The sequence below is a fragment of the Rhinopithecus roxellana genome, chromosome 6, assembly GCF_007565055.1.
Source record: "Rhinopithecus roxellana isolate Shanxi Qingling chromosome 6, ASM756505v1, whole genome shotgun sequence".
In the NCBI taxonomy this organism is placed as follows: Eukaryota; Metazoa; Chordata; class Mammalia; order Primates; family Cercopithecidae; genus Rhinopithecus; species Rhinopithecus roxellana.
This window is the reverse complement of record NC_044554.1, coordinates 57,213,847-57,231,309: the sequence shown is the minus strand read 5'-3', so window position 1 is coordinate 57,231,309 and position 17,463 is coordinate 57,213,847. Positions and strand designations below refer to the sequence as shown.

Here is a 17,463-nt window from a genome sequence, read left to right as displayed (position 1 = left end):
TGGGAGGCGGAGCTTACAGTGAGCTGAGATCCGGCCACTGCACTCCAGCCTGGGTGACAGAGCGAGATTCTGTCTCAGAAAGAAAAAAAAAAAAAAAAAAAAAAAAAAAAAAAATATATATACACACACACACACACACACACACACACACAGCACACACACACACGGCACATAAATCTAAAAAGCTAGGAAGAGTAATATTAGTACATGATAAAGTAGAATCAAAGCAAAAAAGTAAGTGGGAAAGATGTTCATTTTACATTTAAAAAATGTGAAGCTAGTTATGAATTGTCTGAAGAACGGCAAGAAAACAACTGACAAAAGTAGTACTGCACAGAGAGACTATGATAATCATCTCAGTCTTTGGCAGGTAAGGACACAGCAGGCATGATTAATAATTAATGAGACTGTTAATGTATATTAACTTTGTGCTCTATGGAAACTGTACGTTACTATTTCACTGAATATTAATAAAATATAATTCTAACAGAACAAAGAAAACTTCAGTACATTCCAAAGTCTAAAACCTTATAGAATCCATTATCTAATCCTAATGCAATAAATTAATATCAAAAGCTTTAGCACAAAGTAAACATAAGAAAAAAACAACCAAATGAACGAACAAAAATAACACACAAAACACATACAACCAAACCAATACTAAATCTTCTAAATTACTGATGGAGCAAAGAACTCAATACTAGAATTGCAGACCATTTCGAAAATAAAGGTTAAAATATTAAATTATTCTATTAATGGCAAGAATATTACTTATGGACAGAACCAAATCTGTGAAAAACCAATCTGGAGGCGGTTACATTAATATGAAATTACATGGTTTTTAAAAGACTGCCACTGTTCACTCGATTTTTCCCAGCTTTTTTCAATTTTTTCTCTCTTACTCTCCTAACTAGTTTTAAAATGAAACACAAACATATTAACAAATAAGCGGTATGCTTTTAACAGTTTCAGATTTTCTCTTCAACAGCAAAATCTTTTCATGCTCCTCCACAGTGTGGCTTGGTGGGGATTATTCACTAGATTAGTACTTCTTACAGGCCTCTATTATACAGCATTAGGTTTATTTGAATAATAAACACTACAATGAAATAGTACTCTTTATGCTATTTCTAAGTGAAATGGTCGACTCCTACACAGAATGTTTTTTAGGCTTTTCTTCAGGTGAAAAGAAACAAATAATACTCTCCCTTTGATCTGTAAGGTATGTACACATTGGTGCATTGCTGCCACTGAGTTCCAAGGCATAGGTACATACCGTACTGTCACAAGAGATCAGTGTCCCAAAAGCTACCTAACAAACAGTAGACTAAATTAGCATATGTGTAACCACTTTGTACCACAGCACGTAAATTAAATATTGGACACTTGACAATAGCAAGCAGCAAAAGTATTAAATTTACAAAATTCTATATAGTTGAGTCGAAGTCCCCAATAATTTCAATTACAGTTAAGTATTATTCTTCCCCACTGGGAATTCAGAATTCCTTAAGACTGCAGTGTTTAATAAAAATGACAGATCCATTTGAGATGAATGTTACAATATAGTCCCTCCTTTCCTAATTCTCTTTGTCCTCCTCCCTACCCAATCCCCCAGGTTAAAAGTCCTTACTTAGGATATAACTTTGCAAAAAAGAATCACATATTACTGTACTGGGGACTGATACCAGTGTGTCAAACAATACCACAATTATAAATTACAACACAGCAATGGGTTTATATGTAAAATCTACCACTGACGGGGCAAAGCAAACAAGAAAGGTGACAATACATTAATACTTTATTTGGAACTTTACAATACAGAAAAACAGATAGATGGCACAATAGAAAGAAAGTCTGAAAGGACGAAGTTATAACATCAACCTGCTCTTACTTGACATATTTTCTGAAATGTTAACGTCACACCAAATGAACTTTCTCTTGCTGATGTCATCCTCCCAAATGCATCAAACTTTCAATGATATAAATATGAACTCATTTTAAATAATGAGTAACAATACATTTGCTATGTATTGTTAGCCCATCTATACATTTACTTGCAACCTTCAACTTAGGCATTTTTTTCTTTCAAAAATGACTACTTCAGTCATTTAAATTATAGAAATTTTAGTTTTAGTTTTCAGCTGATTTACTATTAAATACACACAATTTTTCTTCTTTGGAAGGTTTAGAAGCAATTAATTACACTTAGACATTTTCTAACTGAAAATGGTGAAGTATTTTCTAAAAGCTTACTTGTGGGAAATTAAAATTTTAATAACAAAACACATGTGTTTATATAAATAAAGACTATCAAAATTAAGAAAATCCATTGAAAACATTACGGTAGTATGTCAATTTGGAAAAAAGACTTGACAACCAAAAAGTACCTTCATTTATAAGATTCTAATTCATGGCTCCACAGTTGGAGGGGAGGGAAAGAAGAGAGGAGAAAGGAACCAAATATAACTTTATCTTAACAAACTTTATAGCTGCTTTCTAAGTTTTATCCACATTTCATGTATTAAATAAGGGAAATAATGTATTTAGAATCCATACAACCATCTTATCTGCTGCTTGTTCTCTAACCCTTTTAACTAAACCTACCAAAGAAAACTCAGATCTGAGTGGCTGACGCTGTAGGTGCTCAAATGGTATTTGCTGCATGAATTATGAATGAACCAGTGAAAACTGCTAACTAGCCTTCTCTTTCACTTCTGGAGTTGGAAATCAAGCCAGGGATGGGACTCACACTAGAGCTAGGAAGAAAATTCTGGAACGTTTTTTGTGAAGGGTGATCTCATGCAGCTGAAAAGATTTTGCAGAATCTACTTTCAGTTTAAGACTCTAAATTAGTTCCTGTTTATATATTACAGTAATGATTCCTCGTTTTCAGAAATCTAGGCCTCTTGCCTAAGGTTCAAATTTAGTATAAAAATTCTATGCTTTTTCTTTTAGAGAATTTCATTCCAACTCCCTCTCTCTTCTATCTATCCACAAGCAGCTTTCCATGCCTTGCTTTTCCAGTCCAACATCTTTCAATCATAAAGATTTCTGAATAATGTTTTCGGAAATGCTGACCCCCAAAATAATTTTATATTATACATTTTAATTTTTTATATCTCAAAAACTTGAGAATAAAGTGAAACTTATATTAGACAAAGTAGTTTTACTGACTTCAGTATTACGTAGAGGTGTGCACCCTATGGCTCATGGGTCAAAGTCAGCATGCTGTTTCAGTAAATAAAGTTTTATTGGAACTCAGACAGACTCATTTGTTGACATATCATCTATGATTGCTTTTGCACAACACCAGAGATGAATAGTTATGATAGAGACTGTGTGACTGCCAAGGTCTAAAATACTCACTAGCTGCCCCTTTACAAAACATGTCTGCCAACTGTTGCTATTAAGCATTGGCCTCTCTAATCCTCCTCTGAGATCTATACAGACAATAATACAAACAGCAAATACTTACTACAGAATTTCAGTGTATTACGCAATGCTTTGCAAATTTTACATTTACATTATCTTTTAAAACTTGGACACAACATGAATTATTATCGCAATCCCTATTTACAGATACAAAGCTGAGGTTTGATGAAATTGAATAGGTTAGTAAGTGGACAGAGCTGGGAATCAAGCCCAAGTCTACTGAAATCCAAAATGAAAGTGTAGTATCTCTTATAGAGAACTTCAAAATAATAAATAATAAAAAATGTTTTCTAAGGACTTAGTTTTAGGGTCCATATGCTTTTATATTGTTCTAAGTAATGTGGCATTAAGCATAGGTTTTAACATTTGTTTCTTAATACCAAGGTAAAAAGCACTGATGATTCTTATTTTTCACAAGGAAGCATGCACAAAACTATCTTTACTTTTAGTGAGACTGTATAGTGTTAAAAATTCTTAACTGAAATTCTAAAATGATAGTCACGAGAGGTTACCAGTGGAAGTTGCGGTTACACTAATACAACTGTTGTCACTACAACAGTATGGAAAGTTGGACAAAGTTCATTGGGTTTAAAACAACAAAGAGCTTGAAAATTTAGAACTATTTCTAAGAGAGGAAATGAAAGAACGTCATTTACACTAACAACATCTGTTAACATACAAAGCAGTGTATGGTAAACCAACTTTGAAAACAGAGGAAGGAATAGTTTCTGCAAATAACAATTAAATACAAATGTAACAAACTATCGCAGATAACAGGCAATGTGATAACTATTGAGGATACAAAGATAATTGCTATCTTCAACAAACCCACAGCATATTAGGTGAGATAAATAGGTAAAAATTAGTATAGGGTTCTTAATTTCAAGCAACAGAAACTAAATTAGACTGATTAATAGACATGTAATACATTAACAGATATTAAAAGTAGCTCCCAGAACTGCGAGGAGGACTGAAGAACAAAACTCAGTAAATGGACAGAAAACAAGGATGCTTAAAAGCCAAGAAATACAAGTGCTCCTCTACTTATGATCGGGTTACACTGAAAACGCATTTAATACACCTAAACTGCCATCACAGCTTAGCCTAGCCCGCCTTGAATGTGCTCAGAACACTACCATTGGGCAATAACAGCTGGCATTACAATACACAGCAGAGTCAGTTATTTACCCTCATGATTGAGCAGCTGACTGGGAGCTGAGGCTCCCTGCACCATGAGAGTACCATAATGCATATCCCTAAGCAGTGATATGATTTTGACTTTGAAAGCTTTGATTCTGAAAGATCAAAATTCAAAATCTGAAGTACAGTTTCTACTGAATGTTGATCACTTTTGCATCATTGCAATGTCAAAAAAAAAAAAAATTAAGTCTGGGACTGTCCGTGAAATCAAAATCTGTCACAAGAACCACCTGGGCACAGAAGAGATGCTACAAGTGGCACATCACAACCTCTGCTGTTTTCGGAAAGTGGTGTTTTACTGCTGCCACTACATCTTTTATTGTACCTGAGCATGTATCAGCTCTGGATAGATGCATCCCATTAGTCATGTTTGGGTTATGAGCTCTTTTCCTGTGTGGGCAAGAGAAAGCAATTTATTTGCCCTTTTTGGCTTTTGTTGTGGTGAGCACCAGACCTTGCCTTTGATCAAGATTCATACTATAAAAGTAGGGAACTCCTCAAGCACAGGAAGAAGCTTCAAGTGTTGTGACCCTTGTCAATAGGAAAATGCCCCAATATAAGCACTGTAGCTTAAAGATCTGCAGACATTTTTTTAGGGGGCTGAAGGGTGCGGTGGAGAAGAGCCTCTGAATTCTCAAGTTTGTGAGGCACTATTTAAGTGACTAAATGGTAATAACTGATCCATATTTATAAATGTACCTTGGTTTTTTCTTAACCAGTCATTAAGACGAAACTCATTTTAGCAGTTTAAAAATTAAAGACATACCGCACAGAACAAGATTTAAGCTTCTTAAGCCACTGTTTTTCAAATTCAAGTCTAATAACTTGTTAGTCAAGCCAGAAGCCCATAAGCTCTCAAATTTAAGAAACTACAACAGAACATAAACACAACAAACAAGTTCTATATTAGATGTCACCAAGAAATGATAAATTGCACAAGCAGTCAGGGAAAGTTATGCAGAACAAAATAGACATGAATATAAAACTTCAAGAATAAGAAGAAATTTGCCAAGCAGATGTAGTGGGACGAAAAAGAATAATTTATTAAAGGTAACATCTAGCATAAGATGACTTCATTAGGAAACACAATGGTGTAGTGGAAAACCAACCAACCAACCAACCAACCAACCAATCCACCCTCATCCAAGTTCAGGAAAACTGCATTTAAATTTCAATCTCAATTAGCAGTATGAACTGGTCAAGGGCTTTCACACCTAATTTTTCCTTACCTATAAAATAAGGGAGCTGGACTAGTTGCTCTGTAAGTAATCTTGCTTCTAAACAAATTTATGAGGATGCTGATTTAGTAACAACAGCTAACATTTACTAGCACTCACCATATGTCAGGCACAATGGTACACAGTTTACACTTATTATGTAGGCATTAAAATCATTCCCATTTTCACCAATTGAAGAAACTCAAGTTCTGAGTGCTTAATTCACCCAAAGGGTCTAGTTAGTAAGAAGGCCAGACCTGGAAGATCTAATTCCAAAGCCAACACATTTAGCTTCTATGCTATGGTTTCACCAATAATGCAATTCCAAATCCCTAAAGGACAGTGCCATAATGTGCATCTATTGTACTATGTTTAGTGTTTACTACCTATAATTTTTTTGTTGTTGAGATGGAAGTCTTGCTATGTTGCCCAGTGGTCTTGAACTCCTGGGCTCAAATGATAGATCCTTTTGCCTTAGCCTCCCAAAATGCTGGGATTACAGACATGATTCATCATGCCTGGCCTACAATTTTTTTTTTAATATCTACATTTTTCCGTATTTTTCAGATACTTACTTTAGGCCTAAGTATCAAAATGCTCATTATTTTTTATATGTCAAATTGAAATCTTCCTAAAATATGTTATACATGTCTCTGACTTTGTAAATAAGGGAAAGGTAACCAAGTTTAAACTTTTCGTGAAGCTCAAGGTTACACTTATACATATTAATTATTGCCTGGGGCCTCTGAAATTTTAAGGTAAATATGGCTCTTTGCCCTTCACTTTCTTGGGTCAGCTTCTTACATTTTGGTTTCTTTCCTTTCAGTAATCATAGCTCCTTTTTACACTGGTAATTTTCTGCGGACTGAAAAAAAAAATCAAGCTTCTAAGCTTATCAGAATTATTTAGTAAAGATATAGCTGCAAAAAAATTACTTTCATTTTTCTTATTACAAGGTGGCCTTTGATGTAATACCATGGAGTAACTTTAATTACCAACTCTGCTGTGATTTGATTATCTAAACACACTTCTTCTGTTTTGAATCTCTGACATGGCATAGTCTCACAGTGCATGACAACCTCCTATCCTAAGATGATTCATAAAGAATTAAAAGTTAAAGTATTATGCTCCACAGATCACATGATCTCAGCATTCCAGAAAAAAAAAAAAAAATGTTGAATGCTTATTAAAAGATACAGGTTAAGTTTTAGGTAGGTTCAAATCATCCTAATATTTTTCTTGAGATTATGGGAAAAAAAAATTTTAAGGAATCACCTGCAAAAATCCTAAAGAGAATGTGACAGGGAGATACTAAAACATATTTTGAAACTGCACATCATTAAATCAGTTTGGTATAGATAGAAAAAGAGCAAGAAATCTGTTTATAATAAAGATGATGGTTCAAACTATTAGTAAAGAGGAACTATAATAATAAATGGTATGAGAACTGTCAAAAAAAAATATATATATACTTATTTCATGCCTTACTTCAAAATAAATAATGGAAAGGTCAAATGTCCAAAATGGAAGAAAAAATGAAGTTCCAGAAGAGCAAATTTATTTGTAATTTTACAGAGGAGAATAGGTCTTTGTAAACAGGATACAAAATCCAAGTCACAAGACAGACAAAAAAAGCGATACATTTAACCCCACAAAACGTAAAAGACCATTGTAGAACAAGAAAATAAATGAAGTCAAGAGACTAACTGGGAACAGTATTTGCAAAACATGATAAAAAACTGATTTCCCTAATTTATAGAGTTTATACAAACCAATAAGAAACAGACCAACTAAAAGAAAAATAAACAAAATACATAAACAATCATTTTTCACCTATCCAAATGGCAAAATCTAAAAAGTCTGATGATGCTCAGTGCTGTTGATGGTGTGAGGGGACCATCAGTCTCATGTCTGCCAATGTGTGCCTAAGCTGATGAAACTCATGAAGAGAGTCATGCAGATATAGTCTCAAGAGTTGTCAAGGTATATGTACAAAAGTGATCACTATAATCCTGTTTAATTGCAAAGATTCACTGGAAACAAAATGTTTATCACACAGGAATAGTTAAATGAACATCCAGAAAATGGAATACTACTCACCATTTAAAAAGGAAAGAATACATACACTTCAATGTGGAAAGCAAAGTGCAGAAGTGTTTACAGAGCTTTTTAAGAGGGAAAAACAGATGAGTAAGTAAATTTTCAATGTTTTTCTGAAATTAATTACATGGACCTGTTAAGAATGGCTGATTTGTTCACAGGCATTGGGGAGGGGAGACCTTTAACTTTCAGTCCTAACTGTGGCATTTTAGAATCCATATCTGAATTAATTTAATTTTATTTTTTATTTATTTATTTATTTATTTATTTATTTATTTATTTATTTATTTTTGAGACGGAGTCTCGCTCTGTCACCCAGGCTGGAGTGCAGTGGCCAGATCTCAGCTCACTGCAAGCTCCGCCTCCCAGGTTCACGCCATTCTCCTGCCTCAGCCTCCCGAGTAGCTGGGACTACAGGCACCCGCCACCTCGCCCGGCTAGTTTTTTGTATTTTTAGTAGAGACGGGGTTTCACCGTGTTCGCCAGGATGGTCTCGATCTCCTGACCTCGTGATCCGCCCGTCTCGGCCTCCCAAAGTGCTGGGATTACAGGTTTGAGCCACCGCGCCCGGCCTAATTTTACTTTTTAAAAGTTAGGAGTTATCTAAATAGTAAAATTTTGGCCAATTTTTGTCTTCCTTATTCTTTTCTGTTTTAAAAACACCTAATCAATTTTATATTTTAAAGAGAGGAACCACATAGATAGGAATAATAGTCAATGGGATATTTTGCTTTATTCAATACAGCTTTGCTTTTTAAAATAACAAGCACATAATATTTTCATAATTTAAATCAGCTTTAAGTCATTACAATTTTAATTATCTGCGCTAATAAAAGGACAATGTTTAGAATCTCAAACCAAAACTTTATATAGCCTCTGTACATCTGAATGAACATTTATGTTCCAATGTAAAAAAAGATCTTCCTCTATTTTATATATTTTTTAAAAAGACTAAAAGCATTAATAATTAGAAAAGAATCTATACTAAAGTTTCTCTGTCTACTGAGGACACTTGTATCTTATACAAGCTGACATATGCTTTCTGAATGGGTCACCAGCCCTTCCGTAGAAAGGGCAACACATAGTGATATATTTTTATAAGAAAGAAACTAATAATTTAAAGAAGAAGAAAAAAAGGAAGCTGCCTAAAACCAATAAATGCGAAGTAGATTGAATCAGGGCCTCTTTTAAATTGGCTATTTTATTAGGAAAATGAAAAGTGATCTCAGTAAGTCTTGCAATTTCTAAAGATTAGAACTGGTATCTTTCTCAGGTTCAAGAGATTCTATCCATTCACACAGTGCACAATTGTTGCTTTTCAAGTCTATTAGAGTGTCAACGACAGATGTAATTAGAATGGAGGCTGGAGGGAAAGGAAACCACACAGAAAGGGAAGTTAGAGATCAGTTTTCTATTTCACAGCAAGTGAAACGGAAGTACATGTAAACAAGAGAATATATATATTAGACCTGCTGAAGATTATAAGGGGCTATTTATCAATGCAACTCACAAGCACTCACCTGTAAGGGCGTTGGATCTTCAAAATCCACCACAAAGCTCACCTTTTAGTAGTCTCAATGTGTGATTATCATCCTGCTGTGATTGTTTATTTTTACTATTTACTCAATATTATAGTACCCCCCTAGTTATCTGGCCTCATTGAGAAATGAAGGTCAAGGGTATGCAGAAGTAGTTAACAGCATGGGGCTTTGAAACTCCTTCAGAACCCAAGGAAGTGAATTCAAATCTCAGCTTTACCACTTAAGAACTTTATGATCTTGAGCAAGTTATTTAATCTCTGCCTCTAAAATCTCTAAAATGGGGTTAACATTGTTAATAATGCTCATGGCTTACTGTTGATAAGTAAATGAAATACCTGTATACTGCATCACAATCCTCAAATACATAAAATTTTATAAACACACTTTTTTCAAAGTGTTACTGGTATTATTTAAATAATCATGAATATAAATCTCAATAATTTAGTTATTTTTCTTTCTAAAAAGGCAAACAAATTTAACCTTTTCTGGACTGTGTAGGATCATAATTAGGAACACAAATTATAAGGTAAGATTATATGTGACTATAAATACAAAAAAACATTCTGCAGGCTATTAGTCACTCTTATGGACACATCTTGAGTGATGACAGTCTCTGATGAGAGTTTAGGTTTACAGAGAGGTTTGTCTCTATGCTAATTATTTCTGAATTGTTACATTTACAATTTTAAAAATATGGTCGCCATTTTTGTCTTCATTCACAGTCAGAGCTAATTAGTTGTGCCTACTTCTTACAAGCCTCTTTCTCATTTTCTTAATTCTGAAGTGCTGTTAGCTAAAAACAACCGTTTTAAAGCAAACTGATCTGGTTATAAATACACACACACACAGAGCCTGTAGGTTCAGACAGTTCTGGGTGTAAATTCCAGTTATGCTACTTAATTTGTGACCTTGTCAAGTTACTTCAGTTCTCTAAGCCTCAGGTTCTTCATCCTTAAAATGAGATTATTACCTACACTGAAACACTGTGGTAAGAAGCAAATAAAAACTTAGCTAAAACATCTTGCAGAGTGCTTTCTAGTACCTGACAATGTAAGTCATCCAGTCAATGGTAATTATTATTCTGTAATTAAAGAAGTACGTTGAAATTATTTCTAAGTTAAGAATAAAATGAATTTCTTACTAGAAACATGCTTTTAATGGGTAAAATTCCTTGGCGCTATGCTGGAGACAGAAAGATGAAAAAGAATATATTATCTACCCTCCAGGAGTTCAGAGCCTAATGAAGACAGATGTAAATAAAATCACAGCAATCTGATGAGCAAAAACAGTAAAAGCAGCAGCACTCCATGTGAAGTCAAAATGTTTTTCTGGAAGAGGTGATACTTACCCTAACAGGGTAAACAGGAGTTTACCAGGTTGGGGGTTAGGGACTGAGGTGAGCAGACTTGGTCAAGGAGGTTGAAAGAACACATGAAAAGATCTACAAGGAAGAAACAGGATGGTAGGATCTGGAGCAGAGTGCTTACAGAGAGGCAAGTGTAGAAAAGCAAGCCCAGATGAGATAATAGTGGTCTAGTACACCATACCAAGGAGGAGTTGGCCCTTTTAAAATAAGCAATGAGAAATCACAAAAGTATTAGTATTTTAAGGGCAGTGAAGGAGATTGGCTGAAAAAGATTGCATGCTTACATTCATGTTATAAAGAGATCCCTCCACGTACACTGTGTAAACTGACCAGGAAGGGGTCAATTTTTGCTGCTTCTTTCCAGCCTGGACTATATTTTTCTTGACTATAAGAAAATAATCAAGAAAGAAAATATAGTCCAGGTTGGAAAGAAGCAGCAACTGATCTAAAGTAGTGAGAAGAAGAAAGGAGAGTGAGGAATGGATGAGGGAGACTAAGAAGGTAGTCTGGTAACCCTCAGAAATCTAGGAAAATTTCCCAGTTTCCAGTTTGGGAAAATGGTTGGGTCATGATGCCATTAGTCAAAATGGAGACACAATAGGAATAAAAACAGTTTTTGAGACGAAAACAGCTCAATTTGGAATTTGTCTGAACAGAGCTTATGCAGTCTGAAACTCAGGTAAGGCTAGAATTAACTCCAACAGGAGAACATGAAGGCAGAAATGTAAGACAAAGTAAAAAATAATGTCACCCAAAAGAAACATCCAGATCAAAAATGGGGCTATGGATATCTCTTATAGCTGCTCATGAATACCTTATTTTCTGACTTTCACTTGTTTTCCAATTGGACAACAGAATTTTATGAAAATGAGACGTTATTTATAATTTGCATAGTACTATAAAAGTCTGAATTTTTTTTCACGTAGGTCTGCTAAATATAGATGCTTACGTTTCCCGAAAATTGTGCCCAACTTCTTTACTATCATCCCAAGACTACTAAAGTGTTTAAGACCTGAAAGATGCCCAGTAAAAATGAATGAATTAACTAAATGTGGTCCTTAAGTCAGTCAAGAAGCCAAATGTAGTGCTGAAAGACTTTAAAATTGCTTCAGGTATTGACATAAAGTTATAAATGAACATTTAATACAGTAATCTAAATTTTTCTCTAAATACTGTCTTTTACATTTCAAAACACAATTTTCAGTGATTTGGGAACTGTGAACTGACTTTTCCAAGTCCAAGAACTCACCTAAAACTAATGATTTAGGGATATTCACACTTCAAATTTCAAGAGAAGTCGGAAGCAGGTAGAAAAATGTAATTATTGATTTTTTAAAATACTAATTTATAAAGGAAAAAGGGGCTGGGTCCAGTGATTCACACCTGTAATCCCAGTGCTTCGGGAGGCAGAGGCCAGAAGATCGCTTGAGACTAGGAGTTTGAGACCAGCTTGTGCAACAAAGTAAGATCCAATCTCTACAAAAAATAAAATTTGCTGGGTGTCGTGGTGCACACCTTTGGTCCCAGCTGCTCAGGAGGCTGAGGCAGGAGGACCACTTGAGCCCAGGAGTCTGAAGTTACAGTGAGCTATGATCATGACACTGCACTCTAGCCTGGGCAACAAAGCAAAGACCCTGTCTCCAAAAAACAAAAACAAAAAAACCCTGTTTCCAAAAAAAAAAAAAAAAAAAAAAAAAAAAAAAAAAAAAAAAAAAAAAAAAGAGAGAGAGAGAGAAGGAGGAGGGCCATACTAAAATGCTTCTCTTACTCTTACAGGTAGATTCTTATGTTAACGATATGAGAGCTCTTCACAGGAATGTTGAGGAGAGATTTTTAAATAGACTCTCACCCCTGAGAATGATGACTACACAGGTCTAAGTGTTTCTTCAGTATTTTCTTTGTACATACCTACTCAGATAGATGCACATTACAGAAACTCAAAAAGTGAGTGTTCACAAATTGGTAGATGAAAAAGGTGAGTCAATAAAGAAGCAGGGAAGACAGCTGTGGGGCAGAAGAAACTGTAATAAGGACCTGAAAGTATAAATGGGCACCATAAGGGAGCTGAGCCAGTACAAACTTCAGTGCTTGTTACTATTTCTCATTAATGAATTGAAAGATACTTTATGAAATCTTCAAAACTAAGAAAGGATAAAGCTCAATGCTCTGTACATCAGATTACATTACAGTTACAGTCATATCTTTTCAGAGAGTCCAACTTTCAATACTTCCTTTCGCTTTTTCTGAATGTCAACCCTCCCCCTTATGCACATTTTTTTATATTAATGAAGGACAGGCTATGGTAGTAATATAGGGAAAATAATCAATTTGAACATGATAACCTAACTTAATTATAAAACTAATTGGAAATAAATTAATCCATCTTTATTGGCACATATTTTCTTATAAAACTTCTTTTGTGTAGTTGAGAATTTTTTGGGCACAATTTACCTGCCTGAATGTGGACCTTGGGAATGTCCTACTAGAAATCTTCGTATGATATGCTTTCACAATTAGATCTTAGACTGAGAGAGAGTGCGTGGAGCAGGTAAAGAGTTTCAGTTTTGGAGTCAGCAGTTTAGTGCTTGCTTCACACTTTACCATCTCCATAACTTTTCTTAAGTATCCTGCATCTCAGTAATCTGTAAAATGGGACCAATAATAGAACTTACTTCACAATATTCACAAGGATGATATAAAATAATGTGTCAGGAAAACACTAAATACACTGTGTTATTTCGGTAGCTGTAAGTTCAGTTAGTACTTAATTTTTGTATGTCAAGTATATCAAACAACCTAGGTTCCACCATGACAGGAAAACAAAAGCCCACTCACTTCCAGAGTATTGCAGTGTCCCACCACTGGTAAGTGTACCAAATAATTTCTTCTTTTTAGCTTTTTACTGAAATAGCCAATAAGTCAAGTTTCAGTTGGCTACCAGCTGAGAAGGCAGTATCTAGAAGATAGCCTGTCCTAAAACTCCACTGCAAATAACTAAGCAGGTAAGCAGTATCCAAAAAGTCTAAATTGTAATGGCATTAAATAAAGCAAAAACCATCAGCAGTTTGCCCTACACAATCCTGTAAGTTTTAAGAAACTGCTTCTGGTTACTTACTTCCTAACATAGTCTCTGAAGCAAAAACCCAGGTCAGGTCCTATTCTTTGAAGAATTAAAATCTAGACTTGGTTCTCACACTTTTAGAATGTGAGCAAGATGCCATCCGTGGTTGTCATAAAATTATCCTTGCTTTGGAAAATTCTTTTTAGATATCACTAAATTAAAATCACATGTTAAGTTCTCTCATAATTACAAAGGCACAGTTTCAGGATGAAAAGGCAGACTAGCTTGGAATTTCAAGTTTCCCACTCTGCCACAATGTGGATTCAGTTTTGTATTTGGGGCTGAGGTTTGATTTTGGCTTTCTTCATAATGATTTTACCCCCCAAATACACTGCCACTAAACTGCATTGCTATTTACTACATATGTAAGCATTTCAGGTGAAATCAGGGAGAAGAATGGAATAACTGAAGTTAACATGCTTGTTTAAAAACTATTCAGACATCTCAAATATTTCCAGATGCCAGTTGACAACCTTACCACCTGAAGCAAATATGCATTTGTTGTGGTGGGGAAAAGGAAAAAGGCCACACCCAAAGTTAAGACACCACAGTGAAGTGATACCCAGTTTCAGAATTTTAACTGTTGCTATTTTCAGTACTCTTTTCACAGTCAATGAATTCTTTAACTTCACACCAGGCCCAGCGTCAAAAAAAAAATGTTCCACTGATCCTAATTACTTAGGTTACTTCATTTAGTAATAGGTAAGTCCAAGATGGAGAATTACCTCATTCAAAGAAAGGTTCAAGTAACTTTGGTGAAGAAGAGGGCCAAACTCAAACGATCAGTGCGCAGAAGAAACTCTGGATGAGCCAGACACCACTCCTCCCCTCCCCCAAGAGGCCAAGAAGTCCGGTAGAGCCTGCCTGTATTAACACAGCACTTACCTGACACAGAACGCTACCAAGTTACCTGGACCCTTCTTTCAGTTTAGCTCCTCCCTAGACGCCCCTCTCTCCTTGGTGCCGCCTCCACCCAGGAAGTCTCTCCCCCCCGCCCACCCCCATCCCCGCAGTCCAGCTCCCATGAGCTTCTTCAGCCACATCTCCAGCCCACCTCCGTGTTCTCGCCTACTCTTCTTATCCCCGCTTACCTTGGCCACATAGTCTTTCACCTCATCCAAGTCTCCGTTTTTCAGGGCCCACATGAACTCCTTGTCGCACATCACTGCAGCGGGGCAGGCCGGTTGGCCGGGCAGAAGATGAGGAGGCGGTGGCAGCAGCAAGCGGATGCCGCCGGACGAGAGGGAGGCAGGGCCGCGCGAAGCCGGAGAGCAGAAGAAGAGAAGGCAGGTTAGGCTGCCAGGCGGGCGAGGCAGATGGCCGCGGCGACCGTTCGGGCGGGAGAAAGAAAGTTCTTTTGCGGCCAACGGGCCCAGCAGAGCAGGTTCCGCCTGGCCGAGGAGAGGCAGGAACCTTTACACTTCCGGTTCACTCCCCACTAGGACCCTCCCCCAACTTCCTCTTCCTCTTCTCCTCCGCGGAACGCCCCTCTCTGGGTCCTCGGCGCGAGCGCCACTAGTGCGCATGCGCAATATGCAGGCTGCCAGGAGTCCAGAGTGGAGGAGTGGGCGGGACTGGGAGGCTGACTGAAGGGGGCCCAGGGGAGGTCAAGACAGTGGAGGAGTGAAGGAAGAGTGAGAGTAGTTTCGAGGGGTTATGTCGCTTCTGCACCACCATTAATGGAAAAAACTTTACTTTTTAAAAAACATAATCTTGGAGGGCATCTTGCTCAGCTTCTAAAAATGTATAATAAGAGTGTTTGATTTGAATTACTTCCTTCTTGCCTTCCTTTCCCCTTCCCTCCCTCCCTTTCATCCTCCCTCTCTCCATTATCCAGTATTACTGGGCTGAAAACGGTGGAATAACGCTATTCCTGCCCTCCAGGAAATCTTAAACACTTAAAACTACAATGTAAATTGAGCTTGTTAACACTGTGTATAATGTTCTCTGGAGCAAAAAACTTAAGTGTGTGGCAGGGGGAAAAAAATTAACTCATCTTCCTGACCAGCAAATGACGTCCAGGACTAGGAATTCAGTTTGATGCCATAAAGCGGAACAAACCAAAATATCTAGTACAATTTGCGTTTTTTAAATTTACTGTTTTTAATGGTTTGAAACTTCAGGACTATTCTAGTGAAGTCAGTTCTGTTCTTCCTAGTGTTTAGTTGTAATGCCATACTGCACAGCTACCATCTGAATTGTTCCTCACAACCCTAATGATCCAGGCATGCGCACGTGAACATAGATCCAATAAAAGCTTATTGGAACTAGAAATATATATACATATATAACTTACTGTTTAAATAACTCATATATGTAATTATTATTTGTAACCCACAAAAACACATTAACCAAGCTACTTTATCACCATTGCCATGCAGTGTAGGGGTTCCAAACAGACTCTGGAGTCAAATTGCTTCGTTTGTGATACAGGCCCCACTTCTTGCTAATTTTGTGTCATCTTGGGCAAGTTACTGAACTTCCTTCTGCTTCATTTTTCCACATGTGTAAAATGGGGATGTCAATAGTGTTTGGAAATGTATTTTTTTTTTGTTATCAGAATAGCAAATAGGTTTCAAATCAAAAGAAATCCCTCCAAATTTTAATAGCTATCTAGATTGTTCTTTGTTAATTTTACTCCCTGACAATTACAAACACAAGTCCACATACCCAATAGTGATACATTTCCAGAAACAAATCTCAAAGGGGAGTTTGTTAGGCAAGTCCTAGAATCTCCATCCCTTCTCCAACACACTCCCACCTGTGTGATTTCTGAGTTATATCATGCTGAGAGCTCTTGATTTATATCTTTGGCCGGGTGCAGTGGCTCATACCTGTAATCCTAGCACTTTGGGAGGACAAGGCTGGAAGATCGCTTGAAGCCAGGAGTTGGAGACCAGCCAGGGCAACAAAATGAGACACCGTCTCTACAAAACACAAAGATTAAAAAAATTAGCTGGGTACAGTGGCAGACATCTGCCTTCCCAGCTACTTGGGAAGCTGAGGCGGGAAGATTACTTGAGCCCTGGAGTTTGAGGCTGCAGTGAGCTATGATGGCACCACTGCACTCCAGCCTGGGTAACAGAGCAAGATCCTCTAAAAAAAAAAAAAAAAATAAAAAATAAACCGTTAACCAGACTTTTCCTATGCGATCTATTCTTATATATAACTTCTTACTCATTTGGATTTCTCAAACTTAACATGTCCAGAATAGGATCTGGTCTCCTATAGATGTTAAACCTAGTTGTCCCCCACCCATCACTGTAAATGGCGCTGCCAACCACCCTATCACTAAAACCAGAAACAGGGGAGTCATAATTGCTCTTCCCACTCTCAACTTTTCTCTTATTCAATCCATCAGTAAATCTTTCAAAAATACATCTTAAATGTGTTCATTTCTTGCCATCTTCACTACACATATCCCCCACCCCTGCCACTGTCATCTGTGTCTACACTGCTATGATGCTATGTGCTGTGATAGCCTCC

General features: G+C 36.6%; 1 protein-coding gene across 1 annotated transcript in view; it reads right to left on the bottom strand.

Annotated features, from left to right (window-relative positions):
• MTPN (myotrophin) overlaps positions 1-15,494 on the bottom strand; it is a 56,204-nt gene extending 40,710 nt beyond the window's left edge. Inside the window, exon 1 of the mRNA XM_010374632.2 lies at positions 15,069-15,494. Coding sequence (XP_010372934.1) covers positions 15,069-15,140 — 72 coding nt within the window. The 5' untranslated portion in view covers positions 15,141-15,494. The remainder of the gene's footprint in view (positions 1-15,068) is intronic.
• Between the last annotated feature and the right edge of the window lie 1,969 nt (positions 15,495-17,463).